Source organism: Chrysochloris asiatica, unplaced genomic scaffold (assembly GCF_000296735.1).
Source record: "Chrysochloris asiatica unplaced genomic scaffold, ChrAsi1.0 scaffold00241, whole genome shotgun sequence".
Lineage (NCBI taxonomy): Eukaryota > Metazoa > Chordata > Mammalia > Afrosoricida > Chrysochloridae > Chrysochloris > Chrysochloris asiatica.
Window position 1 is genome coordinate 468,819 of NW_006408759.1, and position 18,673 is coordinate 487,491.

General features: G+C 36.8%; 1 protein-coding gene across 1 annotated transcript in view; it reads left to right on the forward strand.

Moving 5' to 3' along the window:
- ATF6 (activating transcription factor 6) overlaps positions 1 to 18,673 on the forward strand; it is a 294,776-nt gene that overhangs the window by 214,577 nt on the left and 61,526 nt on the right. The window contains exon 16 of the mRNA XM_006873435.1: positions 16,023 to 16,107. Within this exon, the coding sequence (XP_006873497.1) occupies positions 16,023 to 16,107 (85 nt within the window). The remainder of the gene's footprint in view (positions 1 to 16,022; positions 16,108 to 18,673) is intronic.

Genomic DNA, 18,673 nt, shown 5'->3' on the forward strand with positions numbered 1-18,673 from the left:
TCAAGGATGTGGAAAAACAGGATCACTTCTACATTGCTAAAGGGAATGTAAAATGGTATATATACATATACATCTGCTTTTGAAAATAGTGTTTAAAATTAAATCCACATTAGATATGATACCAAAAACATAAGAAAAAATGCATAAATTGAACTTATTCATAAGATCTTTTCTGCATCCAAGGACATCCTAAAGAGAAATGATAACATAAAATGAGAAAAATATTTGCCAATTATTTGTCAGACAATGGATTGCATTCAGAATACATACAGAAATCTTACAACTTGTTAAAAAGAGAGCCCATTTTTGAAATGAGCAAGAGATTTGAATAGACATTTCTCCAATGAAGATATACAGATGGCCAATAGCATAAGAAAAGATTCTCAAAAAAATTAGCCATTAGCAGAAACTGAAATTGAGAAATGTTTAAAATTTTATTCATCAACTGAAAACAACAATAATAAACCTAGTATATTTTAAGATAAATAATAATTTAATGAAAAATTACATTCTACAAAGCAAAAAAAAATTTTTAGTGATGAGAGTGGCATTGTTTCCTAGTTTTGAAAAATCTCAAATGTCTGGTTTAATTGAAGATAAAACACATAGGATTCTCATATGTGTTTTGGCAATCAATCTGTTTCAATAATGTTGTTTTGGTTGTAAAATACATAAAGATAAATCTGTCCTAAGAACAAATATGTAGTTGTAAAATGGAGGAGTATTTTAATGGTCTTTTCAAATAATTATGGATATTCTTTTTTGAAACTACATCAGAACTCAACCAGTGATAGTTTCTTACAAGATTAGTAGGCATGTCACTAAAAGTGTTTATACTCTGTAACATCAAAATCTTGCACTTTGAGTTGAGACTATGGCCACCCTTAAGGTCTGGAACTCAGCTCACTCTCATGGTTCAGTATTCACATACATCATAGAAGAACCAACCATTTGAAATAAAAAAGGCAGCATTTACCTCAGAACAAAATTCACAAGTGCAAGGGAGGAAGGAGGAATGGGAACAAGACACACAAAGAGGAGGTGGGATTAGTGATATTATATTGAGGGGATTGCAATCAAGAATACACCTTGCACTTTGAATAGAGCTTTACCACTGGCTGGTTCTATAGTATCACATAGTCCTGGTGTTGTGATGTAGGATAAACACTGGACAACTAACCACAAGGTCAACTGCTTAAACCTATCAGCCATTCCTCAGAAATCCTACTATTGATCGCTATAAGTCAGAACCAACTCTATAGAACTTAACAACAACAACAATGTACTACATTTAGAAAATACTGGTTCACTGAGTTATGTAGATCTTCTATATATTATACAATATCAAACACAGATTCATTGATTTCACCACCAGTTACATCAACAAAGACAAACTTGTGGACACAAGTTTTTAAAAATTCTGATTGTCTCTTGAATGCTCAGATTTTATCTTTTGCAAAAAAAATACTGTCATTTGTTATCTTTGAAGTGACATGCTTTATTCATTTTTTGAGAAAATGTTTTCCAGATACTCAAGGATCAATAACAATAATTTGTCAGTCATTCTTTCAAGTTAAAGTGGTATTCCTGGGAATATCATGGGAAAAAAAGTGACTAGTTCAGCTCAAAATGAAATTACTTACATGCTTTCCTTGAGCTAGCCATCATACTTCTATTTCATCACAGAAGGTTTTAATATTAACTGATAGATAGGTTTTACTATTCCATCAAAGATATTAAGTGAAATTAGGTTTAAATTTTTCTTATTTCTCCATTTTGCTGTGAATGTGTGACAACAAAGAACACTATGACTACTGGTATCATTTAGTGCCATAACCTTGATTTATGATAAGATCCTACACTTTTACCTTGTTTTTTACCATCAGTACAAATTTCAAAACCATGCAAAAAGCTAATAATGTCTTAGTATTACTGTGAAAATAGTTTGACCACTTTAAAGGTTTTGGGAACCCTTGCCTTCTTCAGGCAAAGACTAGTTAAAATGCTGTTGTGACAGCTATCCTTTAGCTAATTTATTTATATTATGAATCATTTTGGATACTTACTACAATAAAGACTGGAATTCAGCAATAAACAAAACAGACTTGAAATAACTGCCAGGTACTTTAAAATATCTTTAAAGGACAAAGACTGACCATAAGTGTTAGGTAGAAAAATAGGACAGAGAAAGGAGATGGAGTGTATTTGGTGAAGATGTGTTGTGCGTAGCCTAACTAGGGTGGCTAAGAAAGGTCTCACGGACAAATATTTGAGTGAGGAAGTGGATGAGGGCATGTGCTGGATACTTATTTAATAAAAGAGTATTTCCGAGAGTAGAGAAAAATAAAAAGACCCTAAAAAAAGAGCATGCCCCATATATATGTGAAGAACAAGAAAGGAGACTGCTACAGCTGGAGCAGAACCAGGAAGGGAGAGACCCATAGATGATGTCAGAGAAGTAGGCAGATGGCTCATATCACATTCAGCCATTGAAGCCAGTGAGGTGATTTTAACTTTTACTCTGAGATGGAAAGATATTGCAGCACTTTTAGTTATATTAGGATCTGTTACTGGGTCAAGAATAGACTTCAGAAGAAAATTATATCATGGAGCAGATGACTTAAGAGAATATGGTAATCATACAGACAATAGGGGCTTGAACTGGTTGTTGGATTCTGGATATATGTGAAAGGTTGAAATGATAGGTTTCGCTGATGGATTGGGTATGTAATAGGAGAAGAATCCTATATGATCTTTGACCTGAGCAACTGAGAAGAATGGCATTGTCACTGAGATGGGAAAAACTGGGGGAGAAGCCCATTTTAGAGATATTATCAATGGGTTAATGCCCTGGACTGCAAGGTCAGTTTGAGCCTCAAGTTCAGTGGTTCAGGGTCACCAGTTCCTCCTTGGAAACCCTATACAGGGTCACCATGAGTCAGAACTGACTTGACAGCACTTTACAAGAACAATAATCAGGAACTTAGTTTTAGAACCTATAACTATGAGACATCTAAGTAGATAGTAGAATGATGTGGGCTAGAAATATAAATTTGGGAGTTATCAACATACAGATAATATTTAAGAACCTGAGACAGAATGTGATTATCATGGAGTGAATAAAGATCTTAAAAGAGGAGCTTGTGGGGACTTAAGCTCAACAATGAAGAAGGGGCATATTTAGTATTGAGAATAAGATATAGGCAGAAGTCCAAGATCACTCTAGGCTTCTGTTTGGATAACGAAATGGAAATTGGTAAAGTTAACTCAAATAGGAAATCTAGGGGGAAGATAATTTGGAGTTTAAGGACCTATAGAATATCCCAGTGGAGATGTTTAATAAATAGTTGTAAATCTGTGTCGTGAATTAAGCCTTAAGAAGTTTGATCCAGAAATACATATATTATTTAAATCATTGGAATTAGATAAAACTGGGAGAAGAGGATATGGATTGGAAAAAGATTGGACTCTAAGACTGGAATGGGAGTGGAAAAGAAGGCTGAGGGGATGGGGGAAGGAGGAAAAGCTCAGGAGGAGGATGAGAACTAAGTGTTTGGACAGGGGAAGTTTAAAGTGCACAATGTGGAGAGAAAAACAGGAGAGAACTAAAAAGAAGCAAGTGGACTTGACAGAATATAATATTTTTTAGAGCAATTTCAGTAGAGCGATAATGATAGAAGCCAGTTTTCATTACTTTTGGCATCAAATAAGAGATAAGGAAGTTCATTAATAATGGCTCAGGCTATTAAATTTTATTTACATAAGTTATGTTGTTGTTGTTATTAAGTGCCATCAAGTTGGTTCTGATCTATAGCAACCCTTTATAAAAGTGGCTGGTGGGTATGATCCACCGATTTTGCAGTTAGCAGTTTAATGCATATCCTACAGTGTCACACCACCTAAATTATATATGAATAACATTAATAGATTGAACCATAAGCAAGTTACTTATATGATACATGAGCCCTGGTGTGGTGCTATAGGATAAGTACTGGATTGATAACCAAAAGACCGGCAGTTCAAACCCACTAGCTGCTCTTGGAAACCCTATACAGGGTTACCATGAGTTGGAAGCGACTTGAAACACAAAACAACAACAACAAATTGATATCAGAACTGACTTGATGGTGACTAACAACAAACAACAAAGATAAAGTCCTGAGTAATTTAATTAAAATGAGTGTTTTGGGACATTGCCAGGTCAGACATGAACCAGCAATATCAAATATGACAGAAATGAAATTCTAGTATTTTACCAGTCATAGTTCTTGGTTGCAAACAATAGAACCCTACTCTAACTTAAGGAGGAAATGTATTTATTGAAGAGCTATTTGCTAGTTTATAGACTCCATGGAAGGTTGGAGAATCAGGCTTAGAAAACTAGTGGGAACCAAAGGGGGCTACACTGCAAACAACACAGCAATTACTTAGCCATACCAATGGACACCCCCACTGCTTCTAGCACGGGTACTACCCCATCACTGCTATGAATAATGTAAATCTCTCTGGGTCTTTATTCACTAGTACCCAAATATTTGAACTTTAAAGGATTATGTGATTGGTCAATTTAGGGATACACATCTGTGCCCCAATTACCAGAAGTGGTAGAGAAATTATGTCTCCTCCCTTTAAACTTATATGTTGTTAAGTTCCATTGAGTTGGTGCCAGCTCATAGCAACCCTGTATAGGGTTTCCGAGAAGCAGCTGGTGAACATACACCACGGACCTTGCAGCTCAACCTGACCTTGCAGTCCAGTGCATTAACCCACAGACCTACACCAGGACACCTTAAACTTTTATAGTCGGAAATATTTCCTCCTCAAAAAACCCACTCTAAGGCAAGACTTCATAGACAAGATATTTGAATTCTAGGTAGCCAAAATCAACAGTTAGTAAGTATAAATGCAAAGTACCAACTTTTAAGAATTTGGAGGAAATAATTTGAGGTACATATGACCAAGACAAAAATTATTTGGTAAACACAGGAATACAATTCTTGACTTGTCTTACCAATATTAGATATTGAGTCTAACAAAATTAAAACAAATATTGATTCTATCAAATATAAAACTTGGCTTTGATTTTTCCTACTTCATAACTTTTTGTATAGGCCCTTAAATGTTCTCCTCTCTCTTCAGACCTTCTCTGAGGCCTATTACCTACATTAAGATTCATAATGGAAGCCTGGTCAAACCACCAGAAGCAAATGAAGACACCACTATTGAATCTAATAGTAAATCCACATTTTTTATGGTCTCACCTAGACCTGGATGGGTATTGGTGATGCTGTTGTTAGGTGTCGTTGAATCGGTTCTAACCAGTGGCAATTCTGTATAGGGTTTCTGAGGAGCAGCTGGTGGGTTTGAACTGCTGGCCTTGCATTGTGTTGTTGTTAGGTGCTGTCAAGTTGGTACCAGTGCATATGCAAAACAGAAGGAAACACTGCCCGGTCCTGCTTTAACCTCATAATCATTGCTACGCTTGAGCCCATTGCTTCTGCCACTGTGCTAATCCACTGACCCTCCAGTTTGCCAAGCATGATAGCTTTTTCCAGAGGCTGGTCCCTCCTGACAGTATGTCCAAAGTATGAGAAGTCTGGCCATCCTGGCTTCTAAGGAACACTCTGGCTGTACTTCTTCCAACACAGATTTGTTTGTTCTTTTAGTGGTCCATGGTACTTTTAATATTTTCCTCCAACACCATAACTCAAGTGTATCAATTCTTCTGCGGTCTTTTTTATTCAGTGTCCAACTTTCACACACATATGAGGCTATTAAAAATTCCATGGCTTTGGTCACACCTTAGTCCTTAACTGTCATCTTTGCTCTTGAACACCTTAAAGAGGTCTTGTGCAGCAGATTTGCCTAATGCACTACGTTGTTTGATTTCTTGACTACTGCTTCCATGAGTGTTGATGGTTGATCCAAGAAAAATGAAGTCTTTGACAACTTCAATCTTTTCTCCATTTATCTTGTTGTTATTTATTAGACCAGTGGTGAGGATTTTTGTTTTTACATTGAGGTGTAACCCATATCAAAGTATTTTAAGTCTGCTTTGCTTTTAGCAAGAAAGGCTGTATCATCTGCATATTGCATAATCTGGCCACTTTAATAATTGTGCTTCAGTTATTTTCACCGTCATCTTTGTTGTTGTTAAGTGCTGTTGAGTTTGTTCTGACTTATAGTGACCCTGTATAAGATTTCCAAGGCTATAAAGCTTTGCAGGGACAGAAAAATTTCATCGTTTCCTGAGGATCGGCTAGTAGGCTCGAATCTACATTAGTGCTTATCCTATGAGCCATTGTGTTCGGTTCCCCTTTAAAGTTAAGGGAAGTAAAATATGGGATTGTTTTCTTTTCTTGGTTGAATTTGACAGTTGGTACTAGCACTTATGAAAAGAACAGTGAGAGATCACGATGAAAAGAGACCAGGCAACTAGGGATCAAATTATAGAGCTTTCATTTCTAGCCCAGAGAGTTTGGATCAGTCATGAGGACTTCTCACCCTGTTTTTGTTTTGTTTTAATTTCAACAGTGAAACTGATTCTCAACTGTGAAGCTAAAGGAAAAATTTCAAACAACAAAGTCTAGGTATTTTCTGTATCAGTTTCTATGCTGGTTGCTACCCGTTTCACTCTTCAAGGACTATCCTGACAGATTTCAAACTTTTTAATCCTTAAAAGCAATACTTATCCAACATTTAACATAGCACTTTCTGTGTGCCGGTCACTGTTCCACATGCTTTCTAAATATTAACTTACATAATTTTGTATAAATATCCATGCAGTAGGTATCGTTAACATCTCTGTTTTACACTTGAGAGAACAAAGGCATAGAGAGAATACAGCATTTGGTCTAGATAATATAGCTAGAAATTTGGTGGTGGAGGCAGAACGCAAAGCCAGGCAGTCTTGCTCCAGAGTCCACACTTTCAAGCTGTTATCTGTAATAGTGTCTGAGAACTATCTGCATCAGAATCACCAGGAATACTTGTTAAAAGAACCGAACTTTGACCTCCCCTCAGACTTCTTATATCAAATTTGGGAGGTGTGGAGTATTTATATTATAAAGTTCTGCAGGTATTTCTGATGTGTAGACTTCGTTAAGAACTTTTGTTTTAGAAGGACCCATTACAGTCAAGTTTCCACTTTTGGCCCTGACTTCCTATGACCATAAGGTTAAATGTTTGCTGAAGGATACGTATTATTACGGACTTAAAACTGTCATCCCTTAGTTTAAACTGCCTTTTAAGCCATTTATTACTACCTGAAATCCTTTCTTAGAATAATATTTGACATAATGGAAACAGAATGTTCACTTATTTTCTACAAAGAGAAAACTCTTTTGGATTATGGAATAGGCCTATATAGTATCATACTTCCATCCTTACCAGGATTGTAACTACCCATAAGGCTCATATTCCAATATGAACAAGTATTCAGTTTGTCTATTTTACTAATCCAACATCCCTAGGGGATAAAACTGTCCATTCAAGTAATAATATGACTAAAATTTACAAGCACTGAGAGAAATTTAAGGAACATAGTTTTGTTTAAGGATCCCTAGTTACAGAGTAGTTATGCGTTTAGCTGCCAACTGAAAGGTTGACAGTTTGAACCTGCCAGCTGCTCCAAGGGAGAAAGACTTAGCAGTCTGCTTCTGTAAAGATTTACAGCCTTGGAAACCCTATGGGGATGTTCTACTCTGTCCTGTGTGGTCACTATGAGTAAGAATCCACTTGATGACAAGGGGTATATTTTGTTTGTTCCACTTTGTTATGTCCTTATCAAGACCAATCTTTCCTAAAATGATTTTAGGGACATTTTACAGTATTCTTTATTTCTCTGTGTGTGAAACCAAGATCAGAAATGCTTTGGAAAGAAAAGGATCAAGAGCTATTGTGGAGCCTGGAAGAATATTCAGATACAGGATCATGCAAGGAGCAATAACTTTAGAAATACAAATTAAGTGAGACCATTCTTCCCCTCCTCCAGAAAATTGTGGAATCATTGATTATGAAAGAGCCAGCTAGACAATTTCCCTGTGTCCATGTTCCCTTCACATTCCGCTGCCATAGTACTTAAGCACATATGTGGCACTTGAGACTACTTGCATAAATTTGTCCCAATTCTTACATAGTTTTTGCCTAGAACTTCCATGTTTTTCTCTCAGCTGAACATTTTTCTCCCTTTCTCCCAACAACAAAAATTTGTTACATATTTATATTAAATGTTTCTTGAACTATTTCTGCATAAGTCTTTTCTCAGGATTTCCTCACCACTCAGAGTAATAGTACAGATGCAGACTTTATATTCCCTTTGGTTTGCTCAATTTGCTGTGTCCACAGAGGCTTGTCTTCACCCCACTCTGGTTTGTTTTGTTACTGTATCTGTAGATGTACTTTAGTCTTCAAGAAATTCACTTCCTACCAGTAGTCCTGAGTAAAAGGAATCTTCTGAAATGAAACATCTTGTAAACATTATGTCGAACAAACTCGCATATGGCTGAAGTCTTTATGCATTTAGTGTTTGATCTTTTTCCTTACTTAATAAGACATGTTTTGAACTGCCACACTATTGCCACTCAACAAATGATGATTGATAATAAGTTTCGGGGTCCTAATAGATTTCCCTGGAGTCCTGGTATGGTGCTGTGGGTTAATGCACCAGACTGCAAAACCGTTTGAACTGCAAGATCAGCAGTTCAAGCTCACCACCTGCTCCACGGAAACCCTATACAGGGTCGCTATGGGTCGGAATCGACTCAACGGCACTTAACAACAACGATTTCCCTAAACAACACACTGCCCAGTATTTGAAAAAGCTCTCTTTCACAGCTGACACAGTTTGAACTTTCATCAGCTCAAGTTATTGAATAAAATAATATGAAGTACAAGTCTTGTACCTGTCAAGAGAATGTAACCAATATTTTGTATACAAATTTTCTCTAGGGAAAGCAGTCCTGACCTAGTTTAAAACCTTTCCCTGAGACCCTCAGCAAAAGAGAAGAATGGTTTAGAATGATTTGCCTTATTCTTGGAGAAGTATTTACAAGAAACAGTTTTGAACAAGAAATTCAAGATGAATTATGACTTTACAAAAAGATAGACTTAAAGCTATTAGGTTGACCTTCCAAGACTAAGACAACGGAAATGCAGGCTCTGATTGGTGACCAAACACATCACCGATGGGGGGAAGTGGGGTAAAAGCAGCAATGAAGCGGCAAGCTAAGCCCTACAATGTTCAGTGGACTTCTGTGGACCCAGTTGGGGACCCGGTTGGCAAGCAGTGTGAAGAGGCCTGGGGACTCTTGGGCCCAGAGTCAGTGGCGTGACCACGGAGGACTCAAGAGGAGACTGGAGCTACCGGCTAATGGGAAGAGAGGACATATGCACAGGAGTGCCCACACTTGCAAATGATACCAACGTGACCTGGATCGGATAACTGGATGATCGGAGCTCAACCAGGAGAGGAAAGAAGAGGGGAAAAAAAAAAAAAAAGAGTGAGTTAATACAGTCTGATGAACTTGACCTATACCTATGGAATAGCGACTCAAAAGAGGGAACAAATCCTCACAGCAACAAACATTCACACACACCCCCACACACAGAGTGGACAGAGAAGGGCAGCTTGGACATTGGATACTCAAATTGGGAAGGGAAGACTACAAAGGCAAGAAGTGACTGGCTTACAAGCTTTCAAGAGGGAACCTAGTGCTAGGGAGCATGGTGGAAGGCAGAATCTCCAGTAGGTACTATTCAATCTGTCTGGGCGGAGCTGATGAAAGGAGATACAGATGGGTAACTTGTGATACTGTAGTGAATATTGCTTATCAGGACGGACTATGAGGGTTGGAAATGCAAAGGTAGAAGTTTTGTAACAAGGAAGGGAGTGATTAAATCTCCAGGATAGGAGCAGAGACCTCTGGGACCATCAATGGAGAGGGTCTCTGGGACCCTACCCAGAGAAACAGGGATGCCTGAGATAGAGACAGAGATGATGACGTGGAGTGATGAAGCGACTGGGGACTTTGGACCCAGAGAGGGAAAGGGACTGTGAGCCAAAAACTGGGGGGAGGAGGGTGAAGAGTAGGGGGCGGGTTTCTGGGATATACCCTTTGGGTGGTTGATGATGCATGGAGGGGATTGGAACCATGGCAATGAGATGATATATGATGGAATGAATGTAAAACTAAAGTTCCCCCATGTAAACTATCATATAAATCACAATAAAACATTAAAAAAAAAAAAAAAAGCTATTAGGTTGAACTCTATGATGCTGAAGTAGTTTTATACAGTTTAATGTAATACTTTTCAAGTGGAGGAAAGACCAAGACCAAGATAAGGTTTGAGAGATTTGTACAAAGTTTGGTACGAGAGCCGTAAGTATCTTAAAAACAAGATTTGAGCTTATATTTTTTAGGATTTCAAGCTATTTTTTACTCTGGTGACCTCGCCAGCATTATCAGGTTTGAATTAAGTGTCAAAATTTTAATCTTGTCAAACTGCAAAGCTTGGCTCCCTCTTGGGCCATCTGTTGTGTACTAATAGCTTTGATTTATTCTTACTCTAACTGACATTCACACTAATGGAGCAGATGCGAACTTGACATTTCCTTTTATTGGTCTTAGTTTCATTGCATACATTAATGGCACAAATACTGAATGCATATTAGCTACTTATATTAACTTCCTAGTTTGGGGATGAGTAATGTACTTTGCTTATGTTTTTATGACAATGGGCAGCCCTACATCATAGACATTTTAATAGGCTTTTTAAGCTGTTACCTTCTACTCAATTTTATTACCTCTAAATTTTTTTGTTGCTGTTCAGTTTTTATTTTCAGGATATGTTAGTTTTATTTTCAGGACACATGTAAGTGTCTGTATTTTAATGAATTCAAATATCCTAATTGCCTTTGCTTTTTTAATTGTTTTAGATATTGGGTATGTTTGATTTCTGATAAAAAATAGTATAGCTACTAGAAAACAACATTAGATCAGAATGTGATGAGTTTAGATCACTAATTTTGAAAGATGGATTATCAATTTTTAAAGTTTGATGTGCTCTTCTATTTGCTTGACAATTTAAAGGACATTTGGTAAATGAGTTAGAGTCAGAGTAGAAAACAAAAGCTCTTTAGGATAGGAGCACAGAGCAAAATTTATTACAAAGCTGTTCTTGAGATAAAGACAGATACTGTTTAAAATGTATTATCTAGTTTTGACAGTTTTTTATATTAGAATAACCACCCATCTCTGGAATCCAGTAGCTACGGGACTGATATAAAATGTTAGGAGACCATCTGTGTTTAATATGAACCTAATCTGAAGAACTTTCTGACTACTAGAGGTCCATATCAGTCTAAGTGGAAGCTGTTTCAGAGGTACAAGTACAGCCTGGTAAAGACTGAGTCCATTCTTCATTAGACATTAGATATATCCCTTTCTATCAAAGGTAAAAGGCTCCCATTTTAAGTCTGAGTTTCTAAATAGAGGAGGAGCCCTCTCTCCATTACAACTGGGATGAATAGATGATGCTAATTAACAAAACTGGTTAAAGTAGGTAGCCATTTAAGTTGTTGTTTGTTTTTTTTTTGAAGGAAATATATCCTAATTATTTTATTATATAAATAGACATTTACTTGTCAGTTGTTTATATAGAGCCAGTGCCTTTTCTTTGATTCCATGTCCACTGTTTAGAGTTCCATGTTGGCCTTTCTTACATGAACTACAGTTGGTGGTAGTGCTGTGCCTTGGAGTCAGTTCCAAATCTCCGTGACCCTGTATAGGGTTTCCAAGGCTGTAAATCTTTACAGGAGCAGAAACCCTCATCCTTCACTCATGGAACCCACTGGTAGTTTCGAACTGCAGACCCTGAGATGAGCAACCCAACTCATAACCATATGCTACCAGAGCTCCTTAAACTACATCAAACATCATTTCCAATATCAGCTACAGTTACTTTAAATTAGAGTAAGAACTTAGATACTTGCTAAGTAATTTGTGTCCATGCATTTAAAATTTTTTTTTTCTCTCAGTCATTTATGGTTGTCTTGTGATCTGAGAGAGAAAAAAAATTTAACTTGTCTTTCTTTCACACATTCTTTATTAGTTTACACACTATTTTATCCAATTACACACAGCTATACTAACAAATACAATTAGCAAAAGTAGTTTTATAAATAAAACACAACTTAGTGTGCAAAGGACACACTAACAATAGATTTTTCAGGGTGGAGTGGTTCATTTAATAAGTCAATTTATGTAGTGATCAGTTAAAAGAGTACTACTGTACACAGATATGTAGAATCAACATTTGACCACATTCAGTATGACCTTAATTTTATTGTAAACTACTCCTAAAATGTGGCATCAAGATTGGTAGAGGATTCATTAACAACCTGATAAGATATGCAGATGATACAACCTTGCTTGCTGAAAGTGAAGAGGACTTGAAGTACTTACTGATGAAGATCAAAGACCAGAACCTTTGGTGTGAATTGCATCTCAATGTAAAGAAAACAAAAACCTCACTACTGGACCAATAAACAACATTCTTATCAATGGAGAAAAGATAGAAGTTGTCAAAGACTTCAGTTTTCTTGGGTCAACCATCAACACTCATGGAAGCAGCAGCTACGTATTACATTAGGCAAATCTGCTGCACAAAAAGACCTTTTTAAAATGTTGAAGGGCAAAAATGTCAGCTTGAGGACTAAGGTGCACCTGACTCAAGCCATGGTATTTTCAATAACCTCCTATGCATGTGAAAGCTGGACAGTGAATAAGGAAGACCATAGAAGAATTGATGCTTTTGAGTTATGGTATTGGAGGACAATATTTTGAAATTACCATGGACTGCCAAAAGAACAAACAGCTCTATGTTGGAAGCAGTACAACCAAAGTGCTCCTTGGAGGCCAAGATGGCTAGATTTCATCTCCCAGTCACTGGAGAAGGATATCATGTTTGGTAAGGTGGAGGATCAGAGAAAAAGAGGAGATGGATTTGCAGAGTGGCAGCATCTATGGGCTTATGCATGACAACAATTGTGAGGTTGGCCCAGGACCAGGCAGTGTTTTGTTCTGTTGTACATAGGGTCACTGTGAGTCAGTACCGACTCAATGGCACCTAACAACAACAACTCCTATAACCATCAACTCAACAATATATGGCCCCATTCTTGTAGTTAATCTGTCTCCAACACTTTTTACATAAAAGGAGAAGAAGCAAGTAACTATGGATGCTGTGTTATCTGTTTTTAATACCTTGTCTTTTTCTAATGAAATGGCCTAGAAAAGAGCATTGGGAGAACTGTAGGAAAATAGTATGTTTTCTCATGAACAGGATTGCATAACATTGGAAAACTTTGCTTTATTCTCACAGAGAATTGTTTTAATGACTTCCCCCAATGTTGCTCTAACTTCTGGGAATATGAATAACCAAGTGTTATTTATAATATTATACCCATGGTGTCATCCTGAAGATATCCCATGGTATCTGAGGTCTGTAAAGATTTATCAGTAGTGCAGTTGAAAAATATTTAAAATTCATGACTCAATTTTGAACGACAATGCCAAAATATATGTATTTTTATCCCTGCTGGAGCTGGATTATAGTAACAGATTTGATTGGAAGGAAAGAATTTTGTTCACATTGTTCCACTATCTTTCCAGAATTGAATTTCCTCTATCAGTTCATTAATACAAATTTAAGTAAACTGGGAAGGCAGGGGGGAAAAAAGGCGGAATTTAAGTATCAAGAAAGCTAAATAACAAATATTGTGTTATGATGTTGAAAGATAGTAAAGCTGCCTTTCATTAATTTGACTGCCGACTTTCCACGTATTTAGTACTGTTCCACGTATTTATACTACAACTAATAATTGTGTTTGGGCATGCTATGACTGTAGGATAAGCACTGGACTGCAAACCACAATGTTAGTAGTTTGAGCCCACCAAGCACTCTTTGGGAGAAAGATGAGTCTTTCTGCTCCCACAAAGATTTACAGACTCAGAAACCCTATACAGGATTGCTGTAAGTCAGAAATGACTCAATGGCACTTAACAGCAACAACTGTTAAGTTGTTTACTTATGAGGGACAGAACATCCAAAATGGTAGTGCTTTGGATAAGTTAGAATTTTGTTGTTCTCTCATACTCCTTGGTCATCGAGATCCATAGTTTCTTTTGTCTGGTTATGCCATAACCTTCAACTTAAAGCTTTCATATCTTGATCCAAGATGGCTACTTTAGCTCTAGCAGTCCTATTTGCATTCTAGATAACAGGAAGTAGAAGAGGTACCTTCCACCACCACCACCTTGAAGGAGTTTCATGCCCCACTCCCCTTTATAGCCCATTGACCAGAACTTAGTTTCATGTATGGCCTCACCAGGTTACAAAGGAAGCTGGGAAATACAGTCTTTATTTTGGTTGGCTTTGTGCTCAACTAAGGAAATCCTTTATCTGTTCTATTATATAGAAGGAGAGAAGATATTAGGGATAAATAGTTTATTTCTGCCACAATTAGCATTCTTTCTCCAATAGAAGTAAAAATCTGATTTTTGATCTTTAAAAGAAAGTATCTTCTGAATACATGGAAGGCACTGTGCTTAATTTTTTTTTAATGAATGGTAAGAAGTCAGTAAATATGTGTTGCTTAAATAAAGCTTCTTTGTCACTGAAGATGTCACTAATAGTATTAATGCTCTATTAAATAAGAGTTCTGGTGTGGCGCCTATAGGATAAGCTTTGGTCTGCTAACCACAAGGTCAGCAGGTCAAACCCATTAGTGGCTCCTCGGAAACCCTGTACAGGGTCGCTATGAATTGGAAACGAATTGATGGCAGTAAACAACAAAAATGTTGGCAAATGTAACTACTTTGCTTGAAATTTAATGAAGACATAAAGTAAGAACCATGATTTCAGAAAATCATGTTTTAAAACATGGCATCTAAAACCTCAGCAGGAAACTCAGAATTAAATCTGAGCCTGACCTTAACCACGACCAATGGAATTTAAGTGTGTTTATTTTTACAATACCCATAATTTGGGGCTTGCAAGCTTTGTTTTGTTTGTTTTCTCATTCAATTTTAGGCACCCTGAAGCAATATTGTAATTATAGGAATTAAACTATTTATAATTCTTATGATATGAAGACCAACAAGTTATGTTGTTCTCATGGTTATAATGTGGTATCCTTACAAAATATCTCAGAAATGTGTGAGCTTTCTGTCTAACAATGCACTTCCTCCCACCCCCAAAAAAACTTCACGTGCTGCACTGCTGGCATTTTAACCAAACAATTTCACTCATCTTTTTTTCTCTCTTTTAAAATGAGCATATTGTCTTGGAAATGCCTTCAATTATTATTACACAAAGCACAAGGAGTCACTGAAAATGTTTTCTGCACTATTTATTCATGTATATAAATTTCAATGTGATTTTCACAGTAGAGATTTTTTTCCTCTAGCTTTGCTAATAGTTACATTTCATAATCATGTTGACTTTCAACTAAAGTTATTGATCATGTTGACTTTGAACTAAATAAAGTGCATTGAACTTTTATCACTCAAAAATACTAAATTCTACTTTTTGATGAGTTGAAAGAATGATGAAATAAATATGTTTTAAGAACCTAGGAGTATTCTTAGAGTATTGTACAGTACCTGGTAATGGTAGACGCTCAGTAAATGTTTATTGTATTAATGAATGAATGATTCAGAGGTGATTTGCAATTAATTACCTTTAAGCCAAGTTCAAATAAGAACTGTCATTTTTCTTGATCACAATGAAATGTTGGCTTCATGGAAACTCCGAATTTGCCTTTTCTAGGACTAATATTGACTCCTGGTGTAGCGCTGCAGGATCAGCACTGGACTGTGAACCACAAGGTCAGCAGTTTAAATCCTCCAGTGGCTCCTTGGAGACCCTAAACAGGGTCACTATGAGTAGGAATGGACTCGAAGCACTTAAAAGCAACCACAAGACTAATAATATAATGGATTATTCTTTGTCAATTTTAGGATCACCTGCTGTTACCAGCTACCACCCATAATAAGACTACAAGACCAAAGATGTCCATTGTATTGCCAGCAGTCAACATAAATGGTAAGTTGAAATTTTGGTTGATGAATGACTTGAGATTCCTTTTTTAACCAAGATTCTGTGAATTGACTGAAACATTAAAAAAGTTCTAAAAAACTAATACCACTGCCATTGAGTTGATTCCAAGTCATAGCAACCCTATATAGGGTTCCAGAGACTATCAATCACTCTTTGCTTGAGCAGCCAGCTTCGTCTTTCTCCCACAGAGTTGGCTGGTAGGTTAAAATGTTCACCTGGGTTTATGTACATCCATGTGTTATTTTGAAACCATTTTCTAATGTTTTCATAGAAATACTATTTTTAAATTCTGACACTTTAAACAAATTACCGGTTTTTAAAGAATAAGTTCTCTTTTATTTACAAGTTGGGAGAATCTAGCATCCTGACTGCTAGACAGACATGTAGTTTGGGACCTTTCTGGTCAGACAATGAAGTACAAGAAGTCCTTCTGTGTTTTGACAGTGCATTTGTAAGTTAGATTTTTGAAACTCCTAGCAGTTTCTTGTGGTTCCTCAAGAAGGACAATGTATTATAACCCAAAGAATTTATTTAGAAAATGTACTCTCACCCTATAGGTACTTAGATTTCTCTGCTTGAGAATCCATTCTCAGAAGGGCTGTTTTCTAAGCTTCATCAAGGCAGAATTCATTTGATTTTATTCTAGTATTGAGTTCTTGTGTAAAGGAATGCCTGATTTTATTTTAAAACAGTAAGGTAGTCATTTATATTAATTAAAAGCAAAAAGATGCTTTTTGACTTTATTTTGGCCCTGGGACTAATTGTTGAAGATGAGTCTCTCATAGATTTGTGAAATACAATCATTAGAGGATAATTTCTTTTTTTTATCTGTTTCAAATTAAGAGTCAAATTCAAAACAGTATTGTAATTTATCATGTGTCAAGTACTGAACTACATTCTCAGTGTCTTCTCAGATTACTTCCTTCCTCTTCTTTCTATGAGGATATTTTCCAAATGAGAGCCTGAGTTTTCTTCACCTCCTATCTCTTCCAGAGCCTGCAGGTGAGGTGGGTGGTAGCCTTGTTCCCCGGTAAAGCTTGAATCATCTCTCCTTCAATCCCTCTAACAGCTTTTAAATGTTTATCACTAGTTTTACTCCTCTTTTTTTGTTGCTGTGATTTATCCTGCATTCACCAGTGAGTCTCCACCAACTGCTTCTGTCATTTCTCTGAATAACTTCAGCCTTCACATGGAGGTTGCGTCTAATACTCTGACCTCTTTAGATTGCTCATCTTTTTCTCGTATGGTCATAATCCAGTCATCATCATCATCAATAATGGCACGCCTTCTGAAATCTTCTCTTCAAACATTGTACTCTTATACTTCCTTACTCTTTTACTAGTCTCTGACCTCACAAATCTCCAGTCCTTTAGTACTACCACTTTTCAGTTTGTATTCCATCCTTAATGGCTCCTTACCAAGCCTACATTCCCTGAACCCATACTGTCACTACTGTCTTGCAAATCGCCTTTTCTCCCTTAGCGCCTTTCTTTTTAGGTCCCAGTCATCTGGCAAAAACCCAACAACAGTTAAACCAAACTATCCTCTAACTTTATGCCTACCTTCAAGCAGTCAAAATTGTTATAGATAGTATCCAGTCATGACAAGTGGATTCACATAAAATTTATGATTAATTTTACTTGGGAATCAACACTGCCAATCACTGCTAGCAAATTCACTTTCCTCCTCTCTGAAGCAAGAATTTCTTACCTTCTTTTCTCAAATCTCCAACATCTCTTCTCATCCCCTCAGCTGATGAACTCACTAAAAGCTACATTGAGGAAATAGATGTAATCATACAAGAGCTACCTCATCTTTCCACTACCAGTTCCACCAGCCCAGCTGCATCTACACCCATAAATTCTGCCTTTCCTTTTTGTTGTACTGAAAGAAAACTTTTTTCCACTGACTTCTAATCCCAAATTTGCTAATGACTAAATATGTGTATTTGGACAAGTAAATTTACCTTTTTGTGCCTCAGTTTCCTCATTTGTAAAAGGAGATAATAATACCCTCCTCTTAAGAGTTAGTGTGCGAGCTCAATGAGTAAAAATGCATTGAATGATGTCTATTATGGGGTTAGCTGCTGTGTCATTGCCCTTACTGTTGTCATCATTGTCATCCTATAAGATTAGTCTTTCCTTTGGGAACTTGGATCCCTGCTCTTCTTACAATTTTAACAACTCTATTTCTGAAGTTATGCCCTTTCTCTCCTGCATGATCAGTTTCTTCTCTACTGGATTGTTCCCATCAGCATACACAATGTCTTAACGTTATCTGTGGTAGGGAGGACTTCTTAGGGCCGTATTCTATTTGTCTCTCACACTTCACAGCAAAACTCTTGTTTCTTGTACTCACTGCTTCTGCTTCCTGATTATCTTCCATTCTCTCCACTGACCACTTTGTTCAAGATTTTGTTTTCTTCACTTCATTGAAATGCTCCTAAAAAGGGTCATCCCTTCAATATCTTGACATAGCCAAAAGTCATGTCTCAATTCTCATGCTATCTGACCACTTAACTTAACATGGCTGACTGTTCCTTTTTTTCAAA